This window comes from Nilaparvata lugens, chromosome 10 (assembly GCF_014356525.2).
Source record: "Nilaparvata lugens isolate BPH chromosome 10, ASM1435652v1, whole genome shotgun sequence".
Lineage (NCBI taxonomy): Eukaryota > Metazoa > Arthropoda > Insecta > Hemiptera > Delphacidae > Nilaparvata > Nilaparvata lugens.
The window spans coordinates 5501414-5520023 of NC_052513.1; the positions used below are offsets into that span (position 1 = coordinate 5501414).

At 34.6% G+C, this 18610-nt stretch overlaps 1 protein-coding gene across 3 annotated transcripts in view; it reads right to left on the reverse strand.

Moving 5' to 3' along the window:
- Positions 1-17218, reverse strand: part of LOC111056482 — a 103079-nt gene extending 85861 nt beyond the window's left edge. The window contains exon 1 of one of the 3 annotated variants that reach the window (XM_039436144.1): positions 15177-17203. In XM_039436144.1, the coding sequence (XP_039292078.1) occupies positions 15177-15391 (215 nt within the window). In that variant the 5' untranslated portion in view covers positions 15392-17203. Of the gene's footprint in view, positions 1-15176 lie in introns of all 3 variants that reach the window. The other 2 variants (XM_039436143.1, XM_022343850.2) reach the window with 2 other exon arrangements.
- Between the last annotated feature and the right edge of the window lie 1392 nt (positions 17219-18610).

The window sequence follows — 18610 nt, forward strand, 5'->3', positions numbered from 1 at the left end:
AATTTGAATCAAACCCCTTGTTAGCAAAATAAGTTGGATGGCCTACTTTTCATTTTTTTGTAGAACCTTGATTATCATTTCAAATCTTAGAGAATTGTATTAAAATTTTGGTACCAATTAAAATAAAACCCTCATTAGGAAAAATAAGTTTGCCCAATTTTTAGTTAATTGTAGAATCCCGAGAAAACGAATTCCTCTAAATACAATTCTTTGACAAATTCATTCCAAATACAGTACAGATGAACGTATTCGAGATATGAAAAGTCATTACGAATTAACCCATTCAACTTTTTCATAGTCTCTATATATAGAGACTATTGTTTATATCGGGGCTATTGAGAAAAGTAGAAAGAGTACTGGATGAGGAATTGTAACTGAAAGCAAATCATCAAACTCAAAATTCAAATAGGCCAAAGTGAGAGTGTGGGAGAGAAACAGAGTCACAAAAAATCGACATTATTAATTAATTGTTGATTTTGTAGTGTTTCTAGAATCCATGCATATGAACTGCATTATTATGGCATGATACATTTCCATGAGGAACTGTAAAGGTTTGTAAAATTTTAAATACGATGTTGAATCTCTTGTTTAATTGAACCAAGCAATATATCAGCTTAGCCAATGACAGTCTTTATTAAATATATATTATTTTAATTTCATAAATAGCCATTAGACTGTTTGTAGTGTCTTGGTCTTGATTGAGGAGTTGGAGTATTTTATTCATAATTACGACGAGAATAACGACGAGTATAATCACAAAAAAATGTAAAACCTTTTATGTTTGCTGATGATTTACCTATTCAAATAAAAAATAATAGTCTTTCTGGTAGCTTGCATACGGTTAATGAGATAATTGAAGATTGGACAGCTTCTAATTCATTGTGGAGTGGCCGTAGCCGAGTGGATCAGATGCTGGCTTTGTGATTCAGAGGCCCGGGTTCAAATCCCGGCCCGGGCAAGATATCTATCTCGGGCCACTCCCATGTTTCGGATGGACACGTTAAGCCGTCGGTCCCGGCTGCCTAAAAAGTAGTCGTTAGGTCATGTCAGAGGCCCTGAAATTGATCAGATGCGATCTGAAAACTCTGACACCTGAGCCAGCCAGGTCACTCGATATTATTATTATTAATTCATTGTGTCTTAATAAGGACAAAACTCAACTTTTGGAATTTGGATTTAGATTACAACCTGACAATGCAAAGTTTCTTGGTATAACAGTTCAAAGCAATTTAAAATGGGACTTACACATCAAAATATTATGTGGCAAACTGTCGAAGGGAATTTTTATATTGAATAGATTGTAGTTCATTGTTGATAAGTGTTTTAATTTCAGTGTATTTTGCTTATCTTCATTCTCATTTGTATTATGGTGTTGTAGTCTGGGGTAATGATACGAATGTAAAGAAACTATTTGTCTTACAGAAACCAGCAGTAAGGGTCATTGCTAATGTGAATAGTCGTTTTCATTGTGTGGATTTATTTAGAAAATTCAACATTTTGACAGTACCAGCTATCTACATTCTTGAATGTCTTATGTATGTAAAAATTAATTTAGCAAGTATTTCTGTAAATAGCAATGTTCACAACCATTACACAAGAAATTATGAGTCTCTTCGAGTGAACCAGTGCAATTATGCAAATACATTGAACTGCTTTAAGGAGTTTGGTATAAGAGCTTATAATAAGCTTCCTGCACATTTGAAGGAGCTAGAAGCGGGTAAATTTAAGAGAACCATGAAAAATATTTTAATAGAAAAATGCCCGTATAGAAAGGAGGCGTTTTTAATTTGAGGGTATTTTTGTTTGTTGTTTGTATGCTTATGTTTTTAATTTTTATTTCTATGAATGTAAATACTTTTTATTTACCATGTTTAATTTATTATGACGATGCTATGCATTTGTATATAAATGTTTTTCGCAATAAAGAAATCTTGAATCTTGAATCACAAATACTTATTTTATTATAAATTAGATGTAAGATATTTCCGTAAAGTGGATCAAATCATTCTTCAAGCTATGAAAATTTCATTTGCAAATTGCAATTAGTGTAATCTCTATGAGTTCATTATACTCCCACTTTCCCCTTACCAAGGTAGGAGTATGAAGACAACACAACTTTGCATAAATAAAATTACAGTACCAAGGTATTAATTTTAGGACAACGATCTTGAAATATTTAAATCGATTGCCAATTCATCTTCCAAATACGCAGAGCCAAAAATATATTACAACAATGTATGAGGCCAAATGTATTTCCAACACCTTTTAACTCAACCACTTCTTATACTCACATAGAAGAAATTACCGCACTTCAAGGGCAAATTCTAAGCCTATCAAGATGATTATAGGCATACGCTTCATGATGTAACTATTCTATCACTTTTATTAGTTTTGCTAAAACTTGATATTTCATTGCAGTAATCAACAATAATTACGGTACATTTATTATTCATAATCATAAGTGGAGAAGAAACATGTAGGATATAATTCGTCATTCACAAGAAAATAAAGAATGCAATTTAATCGATTATTTCAAAACGATCACTGTATTTATCTAGAATAAAAACAAAATAAGTCAATCACCCTCAACAGACAATCAAGGTGACAGCAAGATATGAACTGCATTCCAAAATAGACCGCTTGAATTTCAAGCAAAGAAAACGTAATGCAGTGCGTATTTTTGTATTGGCGAAGCTGTTGAAAAGAGATAGAGAGGGGAAAAAACACAGAAAACAGAAAGAGCAATATAAAGAGAAGAGAGGAAAGGAGATAGTTCGCATACTGTTATCTATTTTATTTTTAGACATTTATCGGCGATCCTTTTAACTGCATGCTCATCTGCAGTGAAAGAGAGAGGGATGAGAGAGTAGAGTAGGCCTACAATAGTGAGTGACAACCCCACCAGTAAGCAGCAGTAGAGTGAGGAAAAATGTTCTCAGTTAGCGACAAAAGTTTTCTCTCAAATCTCAGATCAAGTTGTTTCTCAATCATCCTCATCTCATCCAATCATATGCTTCCCATATTGCGTTGCCCAGTACATATCTTTTTCATTAAAAACAGTTTATGTTATTAAATGTTTGTATAATTCAAGCACAATACAGCAACTGAGATGATAAGCCATGAATCTATCCTTGTGAAGTATTTATAATACCGTATAGAATATCACAAAATATCCAAAATACATATAATTGAACGGAGATAGTAATTGAGTTTGATGATAGAAGATGACTAGTTTGAATGTTAGAGGTAACAAATTCGATGCTAGACTTGCTAGACCAATGCTGCCTCTAGCAAATCTAGCTCTAGGGAATAAACCAATGAATACTCTTATCTAGAAACCAAGAAATTTCATTCTCAATATCAATTTTTCATTTACACACACAAGATACAATACAGATATACTAATGAATATATGCAAAAAAATTAAAACACATCAAAATATACTAAACCAAGAATGTGTAGCAAATAGAGGGGTAGGATTGGAGGGTTTTCCAATCATAGTTATCCATGTACCAGGAGAAACCTTCAGTCCTTGAGAGAATTCTTGAAATAATGTTACAGGAAGGAAATTTGCACTAAATAGATAAACACAAAGTTTTGAATTAGTGTTCAGTGAGAAACTTGATAGATTTTCTGAATAGTTGTGAAGATGTGAAATTGATAGACATGATGGGAATACCAAACTCCAACAGTCAGCGTGGTTCATCTTCCAAAAGGACTCTGATGAAGTTCAATTTTTTCACTGGAATCTTCTTGTTTTAATTATTGTTCCTGGATGAACAGAATTAAACGTAGGTTGTGATGCTGTTAAGTTGGCTGCTAGTGCTCGTTCTCTCTCTTTCTTCCCTCTCCCCTTATTATCCTTAATCCTTCTCTCTCCACTCGTCGCGCTCACTCACTTTGTGAGTTGCTCAAACCCCCAGTTGGCAACATTTTCAAAAATATCTTATATTTTATTAATGAAGCTTAATCTTCTTCCAAATATACTACTGATTTTCAATTATCAATAATGTTGGAAATGACGAAATCTTGATTTTATATCTTAATCTTCAATTTTCACAATTCTACTTGATCTTGTCCTACCACATCGGGCCAAGGCTGATCTACCAAGCTCAAATATCTCAATAATTATATATTTACTGTCATCATACAGCTTTTATTTCGAAATCATTCACTTCAAATTTGATAATTAAAGCCAGTTTTTATTGCATGAGTAATGTCAGACTATTTCGAATGTTATCAACATATCAACAAGATTCCTAGATAACCCTGAACACAGATAGCATTCCTCGGGCTTATTGATAGACTAGAAATGGTCAACGTTTTCCAATGAGCATGGTTTGACCATTCAAGAAATCAATAAATTATCATAAATTTATCAATTATTCGAGGAATCAAGACTCACTTTGATTGATTTAATTGATTCAATAAATCAATATTATTTACCAATTATTGTAGAAAACAAGCCAAAATTTTCAGTTAATAACAACTTTAACAGGTTAAAGAACTTAACAACAACTACTGTAACAGGATCACGTGACCTTGAACCACTTTCGCGGCCAGACAGTCAGACTCTCTCTGTTCAGCATGTTTTCTGTCTCTATCTGCCAAGTTACAGATTTCACTCTCTTCCTGTCTCATAATGATCCACTTCTCTCGCTTCTTCTTGCAAATCAAGTACGTTTATCTTGTCTTGTAGGTTCTGAACTAGTCTAGGGATTAATTGGAATTGACTTTAAGAGCTGATTCATTTTTTCGCAATGGTAAGTGGATTTTTATACTTTCGTTGGTGTCTTAGCTCCGCCCATTGTTCAATGTGGGTGTGAAAGTTCCAATGAGGAGCCAATCACAAGGCTTGAACGTATTGAATGACTAATCACAGTTGGTCAGAAGCAGGAAATATTCCTTATTCTTTCCAAGATGTATGTACTCAACTTCCAAATCATATCATTTTTTACTGGGTGATTCCTGCATAGCTTCAATCTTGGACATGAGTTTTGAGACGAGATGATCAAGGACGATGCCCCCTGGTCTCTGAGAATGACTGAATACGAACCTAGAATCAGGCAAAGCAATAGTAGTGTGAGAGTGTGCGACACTAAAGATCTTTGTCAAATGAAATGCTGTTTATCAAGAAATTCAGTAACAATATTACAATTGATTCATCAAAGATTGAATCACTCGTATTGTTCTAATTATGGAAATAATGTTAGGGATTTTTATTGAAAGTGAACTGGACACCCATATTCTAAGGAAAAAGTAGAAGGAAATGATACGTTATAAATTATGAATGAAAAATTGATTGATGGAGAACGCAAAATTAACAATCAATTAGCGTTTGATAGAGAATGGGTTTATTATTATGAACTGGATTTATAGAAATTTCTAGAACAACTTTCCTAGTTCTGAGGAGAAAGTGAATTTGATAAGGAGCTAGAGGAGATAATGGGTTGACAAAGTTGCATGGAAGGAATTCTTAATTGCAGCTTCAACCGCTAATAGAGATTGATCAGGGAATGCATAAGGAAAATCTGAAACCAACCATTTCGATAACTCCAAATCACTTATTAATAAAATGAAAAACATACTTGCAATGATCTAATGCTGCTTTAATAATATTGTAGAAAATTGAAATCAAACCAAGATTTAAAGCTGCACGATATTTATGTTCACATGACTTTGGAAAAGAATTGACTTGGAATTACAAAGTTCCAACTTTGATATCAATATCATCTAAACGATGTATCTTGATGTGTGGTCATCACATATAAATTTGAAATTGAAAATTGAATACAATCATAGACAATGAAGAAAAATTGCGTAATATGATGAAATGCACAGCCAATATGTTCTATATTTTATCTAATGACAGATGGTCATCAATCTAATATATTCTATTGATGGAGGAAAATATTAAGTTGATTAGGGAATAAAGATATATTGTATTTTATGATTTGAAACGATAAGAGTTTTTTCATAAATAAATTTCTTAGATATTATAGAAAAACATAAGCTTATAAGGTTATCATCAGAACAGAGATGATGAATGTAAAGTTCATTAGTTTCGCGCTAGCTTGTTTGCCTAATGACTTTATTACTTATCAACTTAGGGGATTAACTAATTTCCTGTCATAGTAGTGATTAGAGCTGCGGTTTAACATCGCCAAAATCATTAGAAGGCTCTACATTTATCAACAGTCATTGTATGACTAATTAAAAATTTACATGACTCGACAATTGCACAAACTATAGTGGATACAGTAGTGACTTGGAACTTGGGTACAATATTATTCTGATAAAATAGCCCAGATGCGATGTCAACTGTTATATCGATCTCAAAAACTATGCATGGTTAGCAGCATGTTGCTTGATACGGTATTCAAATTATATTTATTAGATTGAAGTGTCTATAGAATCACGTATCCCCAAAATGAAACCCAACCTAATTATCCGGTGCTGTGATAACCATATTTGGAGTACTTGGGCGTGTCTTTTCTCAGCCAATGACAGTAGCAGCAGTATATTATAGTGAGGGAGAAGCCCTACGATTGGCCATTAGGTGTTCAACAATGAATGTTGAACTTTAATGTCATTGGCCGAGTCAAGATGCCCAGGTACTACAATTTGAACATGTCTTGTCTCGGCCAATGGCGGTAGAGCTCAACCTTCATTGGACAGCAGATAGTGGCCAATCGAAGAGCTTCACCTTCACCCATACTATTGTATTTTGCTGCTCAATGTTCAAGCTTTCAGTTTACTAGAGATTTATTCATTTACTTAATTAATCATTTATAATTATACAACTTGCAGAAAAGTACCACAGGCTTACGCCCAAATCTGTTCCAATTCCAATTTATACAACCGAATCATCAAACTCAATTTTTTTTTTTCAAAAATTCAGTGATTTTAACAATATTAAGTAGTTTCCATTCGATCCAGTGGATAAATACTACAGTAATATTTCATCTATCTAGGTTATTGTTTGCTTGCTTTATTCAACTGCCATTGTGGAGATTCAATTATGTAAAATAAATTGGATGTACATTGAGAAATGGGACGTCAATTACAGTGATACTTAAAAAACAATGAATTATTTCGATTTGGATAATTGTTACTGTACTGTATTTTTAATCATAATAGAAGTAGCACAAGTGACCATTGAGCATTCTTTTGTATGATGTAATGCTAGAATCAAATACTAAAATAAACCTGCAATCAATTTGAAGAATTCTTCAAGGAACTGCTATGAAACTTGATTGGAAGAGAAATTAAACTGACTCATAAGGTTTAAAGAAAAAAATTGGATGGAAAATCATTTACAGTAAAGCCAGTTAGTCCAGTTACACACACATCGATTTTTGGACGTACAATTTTTTGCCGTCTCTATAAATTCTATTAGATTGAAAAGATTATGTCAAACAGATGATTTTTGTCAAGTACCGTTTAATAGAATTTATAAGGACGGCGAAAAATGGTACAAACAAATCAATGTGTGTGTAACTGGCTTGGGGCACTACCTCCGTAAACAAAGCCAAAGTGCGTTCGTGTGACGTCAGCACAGGTAGGGCTCCTAGACCAATAGAAACTCTAGCTGATATAGATCAGCTGATATCAACGAATTTTTATTGGTGTAGGAGCCCTACCTATGCTGACGTTACACGAATGTACCACGGCTTTGTTTACTGATGTAGTGCTTGAGGCTAGCTAAACACACATCGATTTATGTTTATTAAGATATTTTGCTGTCCTTAAAAATTGTATTCGATTAAGGCTTATGCCTTAGCAGGTTTTTTCCTGTATTGTATTAAGTGTATTATTTTGTATACAATATTGCATAATAGTATGTTATCATTCAATATTGTATTTTTGTCTTGAAAATGGAAAATAAATTTGATTTGAAACAGATAACGTTTGTCAAGTTCCGTTTAATCTGGTAGAATTCATAAGGACGGCAAAAAATCGATCGTCCAAAAATCGATGTGTGTGTAGGGCTTAACTGGCGATCTTAATGAGTGAAGATTGAATTATGAGAAGAAAGATCAACTTCATGGAGTGTATTGAAGTACAGGAAGACATTTTTTTTTCATTTTGAAATGATATTATTAATATGGTGATATGTAGTAGGCTATGTAAAGTGCAACCAGAAGTGCGAGGCGAATGGAACGATGCAAAGCGAAGAGAATAGAATGCAGCTGCATTGTGCATAGCTCTCTACTTAGCCTCAACGACAGGTGTTTCTGTTGCATTGGATCACTCACACAGGCACGCGCGTGTTCTGGCATACGCCCACACATCAGTCACCGACTCTGAGTGACAATGGGCCACTCATACGTATGCATTGCACCCTGCACACGACCCCAGCACCCAGCTACGTACTTCCCCTCAAGATATCTTCTTCCGCCACTTATCTTAAAAAAATCTCGCCACTTCTCTACCCACTCCTTGTTTCTCTCTTCATTCTCCTCCCTCTATTCATTTATCTTTCTCATTCATCCTCACACCAGCTCTTACTCTGTTCAACTCACCCTCCTTCCCACACACACACCTAATATCTCTTATCATTCATCCTCTCTTAAACTATCTTTTATCAAATAATCAATCTCTTTTTCTTCAGTTACGTTAAACTGTAGTTTGCCATTTGCCTCTTTTCTCCTCACTTCACACCCTTCTCAAAAGATAACTTGATCCTAGTTGAAAATACTTCCAGAGTTCCCTTTTTAAGTTCATTTACATGGTTTTTAATTATAGATCCACACTCTTTACAGATTCAAAATTTTATATTTATACAGGAACTCATAAATTCCACAGTTTACTTTCGTCTCATGGATTGACAATGATGGAATTTTTGCATAATCTTTCACATTTCTACCACAATCGTCAATGATAGTTTCCTCATATACAATAATTTCCTTATTTCCCACATATTCACTAAAAAATGAATTGAAAAAAGTAACAACGAGTTGCATGATGAATATTCAACCACATTCCAGTAACTTTTTGTGTAGTTGAGAAGTTGATATTGTGGTAATTATTCATATTAAATTAAAAAGACTAAGAAATTGTCAAAAAAAAAACATCCCAGTAAACTTCTTCAACAACAGCTTAAATAAAGCTACTGAGTTTCACAGGAAGAAGTAAAAAATGTTAGATTGGGTTTGTTTCAATTATGGATCAAAAGTATTTGTTATTTGTTTCAAAAGCGATTGTCAACAAGCAGTTCGTAATCGAAAGTGAAATTGAAGAGTATCAATATTTATGGAGTTAAAAACACCATTTGAAAACTTCTACTTATACCAATTCAGTTGCTAACAATATATTTTCACACAAATCTGTTGTTTCTTCATGTAATAGTGTTTGAACCGAATTCATTCTGTTCCCTATACCTCTCATCCCATACTGATTATCTGCCACTCTATCACACTCCCCTCTTCCTCTATTTCTCCACCTTCTTTCGTTCCCTCAAGCTCTCTTTCTTCATCCTTCATCTGTCCGCTATTCCTTTCTACCTTCATTCTTCTTCTGTCCCTTCTACCTCTCTTTCTCCATCCTTCTTCCGTCCCCTCATCCTATCTTTCTTCATCCTTCTTCCGACCCCTCATCCTATCTTTCTTCATCCTTATGTCGTCCCCTATTGCTCTCTTTCTTCATTCTTCTTCTGTCCCCTCTTCCCCTCTTTTTTCATCCTTCTTCTGTCCTCTAATCCTCTCTTTTTTCATCCATATCCTCTCTTTCTTCATCTTCTTCTGTCCCCTCTTCCACTCTCTCTTTATCCTTCTTCCGTCCCCTCGTTCTCTCTTTCTTCATCCCTCTTCTGTCCCCTATTCCTCTTTTTCTTCATCCCTCTTCTGTGCCCTCATGTTCTCTTTCTCCATCCTTCTTCTGTCCCCTCTTCCATGCCCACGCCACCCTCCAGTGTCACCCAGCAAGATCCCTTCCTCTGAGCGAAAAAGATACAGAGCTATTTATTCACGTCTCTCCAGAATGAATGAAAAAAACAGCCCGCATCCCTCCCACAATCTAATAAACCTTCCCCTACACTACAATTCATTCTCTATTATTTCTCTCTCCTACTCGACCTGATAGGGTCCGTAAAAGTACCCGGGGACAGGTGTAAGAACGATTGATGTTTATTTCTTTTCTCCGCCCATCGTCGACGCTTGTTGACTGGCGAGATTTCTGGTTTAATTCAGAAAGGTGTTGACCACAAACATTCGGCTCAGTCGATTATTACTTGGAGTGTGAGGATGTTCAACTGACATTCCGATAAAGCTGTCCAATTTATATGGCATCTTCATACTTCATTTTATTTATATGGTATAGGCTACTATCATATGGTATACTTCATTTTATGGTATACTATTCATCTTCGTTTTCAATAATTCAAAAGTTTACTAGTAAAGTAGGAAGAATAATAAATTTGAGTTCAAGTTAATAGTTGATTGGAAAAACATTACTGGAATTGAGTGAAATCTCAGGTGTACATCGAAATTGAAAGCCTGAACATTTAGCAGCAGAATGAAAAATATAGTTAAAGACTACGACTGGCCTTTAGCTGTGGACCAATGAAAGTTGAGCTCTACTATCATTGGCCGAGACAAGACACGCCCAAGAATTCCAAATACAGTCATGAGAACAGAGAACCGTTGAACAGCAACCAATGAAGAGAAACTAACAAATCAGTGACTATTATCCATTTTGTTTCGTTGATAACTACTGAGTTTCTCTTCATTGGTTGTTGTTCAACGGTCTCTTGACCATAGTCAGGATACTTGGGCGTGTCTAGGCCAATGACAATAAATTGAGCTTAATCTTTATTGGTCTGATGGCCAATCGTAGGGTGTGGGGCTTCTTCCTCACAATATATTCTACTGATCGATGTTTCAGTTTACTAGAAATTGATTATGCTGTAATAACCAAAACTGGTATTTCACATTTTTTCGATTAATTAGTGGTTTTGATCATATCAAGTAGTTTCTATTCAATATGGATATCTGCCACAACATCATCTTCACAATAAGACAGAAAGTTAATCATGATGATATACTTATTGCAAATTTAAATACACATCAGAACATTACAATATTACTTTCCTTCCAGAATTTTTTCTGCGTTAAGTCAAGGTCGTCATTGTAATTTCAAATTGTATTTTTTCTTTTTTCCCTATAGAATTATCAGAAAATACAGGATCTCTTTCCATCAAATTAAACGGACTGAGTATTCAATGTGCAACATTAACGCCTGTGAAACTATCAAGAATGCTTCTAGTTATTAAAATTTCACTTACTTCTCATATTTTATCTTCATCCAAATTCAAACTAGAAATTGATTCCCGAACAGAGAGTATAGAATTCAATTGTATACTCTCTTTCCGAGAATCGTTATTCTTTATCATCCCTCAGACCTCAGAATCAATCTTAAATATGTTACAAATATAACTGCCTAATGTATAAAAAATAAGTTCATTCAAACATTATTCTATTCATGTTGTAGAAATTACTTCCTACTCACCACTATTTAATAATAATTAATGTACCACGTCCCATAGTTTGTAAATGGTATCTGCTACGGACAGTCGAATAATAATATCAAACCAGCCAGCCTTCACTAACTTCAAAGAAAAAATCAATTCTCTTACATTGTCACTGGAATGCAATATGCAACTAGAGATGAGTATTAAATGCTACATTCTATACAAATGTAACTTATTAATATCAATACAAGGATGTAACATTTTACAATCTTTGTAAGCTCCTTACACTCAAATAATACAGGAACTATAAAATGTTTGAGGAAAAAAATTGTCAAATTGTAGTTTACCTTGTCCTACATGCATTCAATCCCAGTCATTTACAGTTACAGTAATTGATTTGTAATTCACTAGGAATGAAATATTGAGATTTTACATGATGATTGAAAGGCGGGAAAGTGGTTTTTGTCAGAATTTGTCGGCCAATCACAGAAAACTTGTGAAGTCCGACAAAAACATGAGAAATGATAGTGATTTTTGACAGCTTGTTGTCTAAATGAATGAGGGCCGCTCGTATTATCTGGCCGTGTTCCTGTTTTTGATTGACAGTTCGAAAAACATCGATTCTAACCCAACCACGCAAGAGAGTCCCCCGAAAAAAATACGAGGATAAACGAATGTTCAATATAAGATGAAGATGCAATATGAAATTTAAAATTAGATTCAAGTGAAGTTCAGTTAGCAAACAATTCAGAAGAAGTTTACACAACAGTTATAAACAAAATGTTTATTTTTCCGTCCTTATAGATTCTATTAGATTGAACGGAACTTGACAAACACATATAGTCATCATGTGTATTATAAGTTAAGTTCAATTTAATAGAATCTATAAGGATGGAAAAATAAACATTTTGTTAATAACTTTGGTGTAAACGCAGGCTTATTAAGCCTCATCTGAATATGTACATTAATATCAGCTTTACCGATTGCAAATTTGTTTGATGATGGTTATGTCTTTATGTAAGAAAATTTCACAGAACTTAAATTATCACTCACTACTTTCCCCACTGTATGCAAATAGGTACAAGTTAGACCTCTAAAAATAAACACTAGTGAAGTCCTATGGACTAATTATTGTTGACAAACATAGACGGTATTACTGTGAAACGATACAGCCAATTCTCAAGAAGTGATTAAGTAAATCAAGTAGGTCTACTTAGTACATGCAGGCGTTTGTCGGATTTACAGATCCTTTGATAATTCAATCATCTCGATAATTGATTATAGGATATTACAGAATGATAACCTTCAATTTTTCAATTGGAAGTACCAACATTTTGCTGGGCCATGGGCCTACTCTTGCGCTACCGGTACCGAATTTGTGAATTTGGTTAATCTGGAGCAATAGAATAATTTATATTGAATTGAAATTAAATTAAAAAATCTTTATTTGGCGGAGTTTTATCCTACCACTCAACCTCGAAGCCTGATACAATTCGACATCTGATACAATTAGATTTGCATAGACTACTTAAAAGTATGAAAAATCAATTTGCTCATTCCTTGAAAAATATGTCGTACGATCCATTGTTATTCCAAGAACAATAGGTGTTTGTTACCAAGAAGGAAAATAGAGTAATAAGCTTAGTATGCTTATACGCACTGCTAAAGAGTATTGATACTCTCTATAGATTGGTTATTCTATAGTACAGTATTACTTATTTGAACAAATGCGAAAATACTCAAATTTAGGTGTGTCACTTCGTCAGTATTGAATAAGTATTAGGTGGTGATCAGTAGTTAGTAATCTAATTCTGGGAATACTTCTTATTCACACATAGTCTTAGATAGGTCACAATCATTACTCAATCATAGTATACCATGATAAATAAAATATTAATTGATGGGGATTGCCTGAAAATGTGTAGGCAGGGTGTTCAAACACCGCAAATTGAAATGGAAATGAAAGTGCAGTTGACTAATTTAATTACGTCATGGAATGTGGCAAAAGTGGGACGATCCCAATCATCGACACCAGAGTATCAACAAATACATCGACGCTGAATCATACAACCAAATTTGTCTGCAGATAGTTTCGTCAAATGTCTAGAATGTAAACATAAAAATGCTTGAACTATATGCTTTTGCATCGATGTTCACAGTTTATAGAGCTTGATAGATTTTTTTCAAGTTTAATTATTCTTACATCGTTCCAAATAATATCGATAATTAATAAAATTGTAACTGTAATTTTGACTTTCATTATCTCTCAAATGGAATTTTAGCTTAGCTTCACGAGTTGATTTCCGTTCAAAAACAATCACGGTAACACTTTCCTCTTTCCTATATGATATTTAACGAAAACAATAAAAATTGCATGAATTAATTCAAATTATCGTTTTGAGTTCAACAAGACCTCGAATGAATGGGAATAAGTGAATGAATACACATGACTGTGAAATAAGCCACGTCAAATCCATCAGTAGTACCAAGGGATTCGTGAAATAGTGATAAAAAGTCGAAACGATTCTTTCTACAAATTATCTTTTTGAACTGGCAATTGCCTTGAAATTCTGAAAGGAATCGGTTAATGAAGGTTGGAATTTATCTGGAGGATGTGTTAATCCTCTTCATGCCATGTTATCTCTTTGGAGAGTTGAACAATAGGCATGAAAATTCCGACCGATAGTCAACAGCAGGTGATTTATAACAAATAGAATGAGTCAACCCGTGAGTTCATCCTCCTTTCAGGTAGTTCTTGACAGAACAGGCAAAGATTGAACACCACCTGTTGACGTTCCACGAGGATTCCTTTTCTTTGCAATGACCCTTCCTCAAGGAATTGGTTTCTATTGTTTTCCGGACAGCTGCGTCTCTCCCCGAGGAGGGAAGAAAAACAGAAACTGTGATTTATTTACGTTTTTCGTTGGCGGTCTTCTCTCGATTGACAACTGTTTTGGACTATCGCTTTTGATAATAGGGTGTTGGTAGATAGATGAGAGGGGGGAGTGATTTAAACGATTCAATCCAAAAATAGAAATTGAAATATTTCAAAATAAAATATTATAATCATTTGTGAAATTCCTTCATCAAACGAGTTCGACGAATATAATCAAGAAATCGTTTTCTATTGATTGAAGTGACGACTGTAAGTTGTAAGATGAATTTATGATTATGAATCATTGGAATGGTGAGTGATAATCACTAAATTTGCTTTGAAGTTGAATCTTATTTGATTCCATTCAAATACTCAATTTAAAAAACACGCAACTTCTCAACATTTTTATTGAAATTGATTCAAATCAAATCGAGATTCATTTGAATTTCATTCCACGAAAAATTCAAGGAACAAATTAGCCTAAGACAAATAAAAAATTGATGGATAACAAATTTTCAAAGTAGGACATTTGTCTAGAATCTTTGAACAGAATAGAACAGAATATCTACAGATTGGAGATGATAGACAAACAGTGGTAACATTATAATATCAAAAAAGGAAATCATATACAAAAAAGTAGTCTTTCTTTCTTTAGGGCTACTTTTGAATAAAAATAAAAATATAAATCTGAGTATCCTATTTAAATTGTTATAGCCGAAACATATCGTGACAAAATAATTAAAAAAAGGTATTCTGATCTATATTTTTATTTACAACAAAATAGGAATGATTGTCAAAAAAAATGTTTGGTGAAATTAATGTTGAACTCACCCATTCTTCTGTCCACGAGGTCTCATAGAGGTTTCCTTGGCTGAGACTCCCTTATGACGAACAAGCGTTTCCATCTCGCCGTCAGAAAGTTTCTCGTAAGAGACGACATCAGTGGAAGGTGAGAACGAAGAGGATGATGATGAAATTGTGAAAGCACTGGCGGAGAATAGGACGAACCACAGCAGAAACGAGCACAAACTCCTCGAACTAACCATAGTTTGTATCACTGATCTGTCCAGATTCCTAGTTTTCAATTCGAAAATCACTGTTTTCGGAAAATGCAGCACCAACGTCTCTGTGTGGATAGATTTGTAGTTGATGCAGTTTCCCAAACTTTTAGCATAATTGGATCAGAGAGAAATCGCACGTTAAGTGGTTAGGCTCAATAACCAGAATGACTTGGAAATTTTGCAAAAATGATCAAGGAAATGGATAAAAAAATGGCTCAAATTACTAAGATATGAAAAAAATATAATGATTTGGAATATTTGATTTCTTTGGAGGTTTTAGCTTCAGAGCAGATTGAAGTATGAAAAATCAATATTAGAATTTTATGATGAATTTGGAAGAGATAATATCACTTTATATTATGAACAACGTTGCAATACTCTCGTAGCTTCAGGATATTCTCCAATCACACAAATATATGAAGAATTCCCATATATGAATGTTTTTATTGAAGAATTCAATATTTTCAGTCAGTAGTCTTTGGTATGAGTTTCTGTGAATGCTAGGCCTGAACAATATTTGCAGTTGATGGAAGTATGAGATTTTTTTAAATGGAGTAGCCAGCCTTGGGGTTATCGTAGTACGAGACTGATGATAATCGTGAAGCAATAACGTGATAAAATAAGGAAGGCTATTTTTTAGCGTAAGTTGGACGCAGTTACAACAGGTGGTTGTAACTAATGATGATGTATTCACGTAATGTTAAGTGGTTCATGAAATTGTTTGAGTGAGAATGATCCTACAAGTTGAAAAGGATTAGCGTTTTTAACAAAGGTTCAACAAATTTTCAGAAACGTTCTTAATAAACTGGTGAGTCACAACTAATCTTCACGGTAACTTTCACCTCACTATAATTCAACTTGAAAAAATTAAGATTCATCATGATTTCAAATATCATTCCGATTTTCATCGCTCTAAATATTGAAGAATGTGCAATTTAAAATCCTTCAAAAACCCGACACAATGTTCCAGAAAAAAATCACACTCCTTTTAGCCTGTATTGTAGGAAGTCTATAGAAAATCCAAAATATTCAACAATCGCACAAATCCTATAGACACTCTCACTCACTTCCTGGAAAACGTTTTTGCGAGATAATAATTCAGCTCAAAGTTTACCGTATGTAAAAGTTCAAGAGTGAATTTTGAATAAAGATTCAAAGTATCAGAAATTCAGAAGACTGGTTGAGTTTAATTCAGCAAATCACGTCTTACTTGATCACAAAACACAATTCATAAGAGTAGAAAAAACAATGAAGTAAAAAGATTAATCTGTAACCTATAAATGCATCACAATACACGTGTGTAATTCGCAACTTTGTGTCTTTTTTTCTAGTGTTACTTTCCCCACCGAAATTTGAAAAAAAACCGAACACTTTTCTTCTACAAAGCCGAGACAACACTTCAAATATCCACGAAGCCTAATCAATCAGTTTTGGCCACCTGAGGGAGCAGACGGTATCAAACTACTTGACGATGGTTGAAACACGCGGCCGCGGCGTACGTAAAAAGCCGGTACAGAGTGAGGACGTGACAGAGCATGCTTCCACGTCGCTGTCCGATGGAAGACTGAACTAGCAACTAGGTTAGGTTAGGTTCGTTCCTCGCGAGCAGACTTTCAGCCGGTGCGCGTTTCGAAGAGGGGAACGGCTGCAGAGGAGGGGGGCGCCGCGTCTAGGAACCGCAAGACATTCCGATGGTATATACTACCAGTTGTAGGGGAACAGATGATACATACACTCACTGTTCCCGAAGGCACGCCGCACAAAAACGAACAAAAAATTCGCACGTCCGTTCGCTACATCCGGCGCCGCCAAAGACTGCCAGCGCCCTCCGGTGACTGCCCGCCGAGTTACAATATCTGGCGTGACAATCACGCCACACATTTTCTACAATACTGGACTACCGTTCGGGATTCTCTCTCTCTCATTGGCTGTCGCCAATTGGCAGACGCCTCAGCTTCACGCCAGATTGAACTCACTTTTTGCACTAATATAGGCCTATTCCAAACTATATTGTTTCCTCAACCATATATATATAGCTAACTTGCTAGTGTATGTGTGTGGTGAGAACGACCGTGATCTATTAGCCCCGTTATATGAAATATTGTGTTGCATGGCTCCAACAAAGTCGAGGCTAATTGTTTACGGCCCAATAGACATCGAAGAAAAATGTTGATTGGACACTTTTTCTTATTGGGTTGTAGAGTTGTAGGAATTCAAGAGTTGAAAATCGACTGTAGGTAGTAAGAGTCGAAGGATTGGCTTCTAGCTTTAGTGGTTCAATCAGGGAAACCGAAAAAAATCATTAAAAGCTATAGTGTAGTATGTTGATATTCGAGAAGTCTCCTGATAAATGTTCAGATTATTCTCCATAATCAAATCAAGATTTCACTACTTCAATTTTTCACTTGAAGGAGAAATCCGGGACGGAATCCTATAGAAATATTTTTTAATTTACCCTACCACTTTAAGGGGATGCTGGAACTATAGGTTAAATCAGATCGATTTACGGCCTTCCACAAGGTGCAGTATTGTCACCGATTCTTTTTCTTTTATACATCAATGATCTTATCAAACTAGAGGTAGAGAATTGTGTGACAATCTCTTTCGCGGATGACACGTCATTGTTATTCACTGGAGCTACATGGGAGGAAGCCAAGAATAAATCAGAAACTGGTCTTAAAATTATAAAATCCTGGCTTGATGAACATATACTTTGATGAACATATTTGACCTTAAATATAAACAAAAGTAACTTCATGACATTTTTACCAACTGCTGCTGGTCTGCCACATGCTCTAGACAACATAATTATGCATAAATCAGATTGCCCAAATTTAGATTTGACTAATTGCTCATGCTCCAAGTTGAAAAGACAACAACATGTTAAATATCTTGATATAATGGTTGACCAACATTCAAGATGGAATGTCCACATAAACACTACTTGTAATAACCTTAAACATTGGATAAGTAAGTTTCGTAATATTAGCCAAGTTAGTGACAAAGAGGTTTCAAAGCTTTTATATTTTGCCTATATACAATCTTATCTTGGATATGGGATCAGAATTTGGGGTGGATCTTATTCTAATCATATAGATAAAATTTTTGTCATTCAAAAAACCCTAATCAAAGCTATACTAAGAGAGCCTAGACGCTATCCGAGTGAAAAATTTTTTTTTTTTGAATTCAAGGTTCTAACTGTAA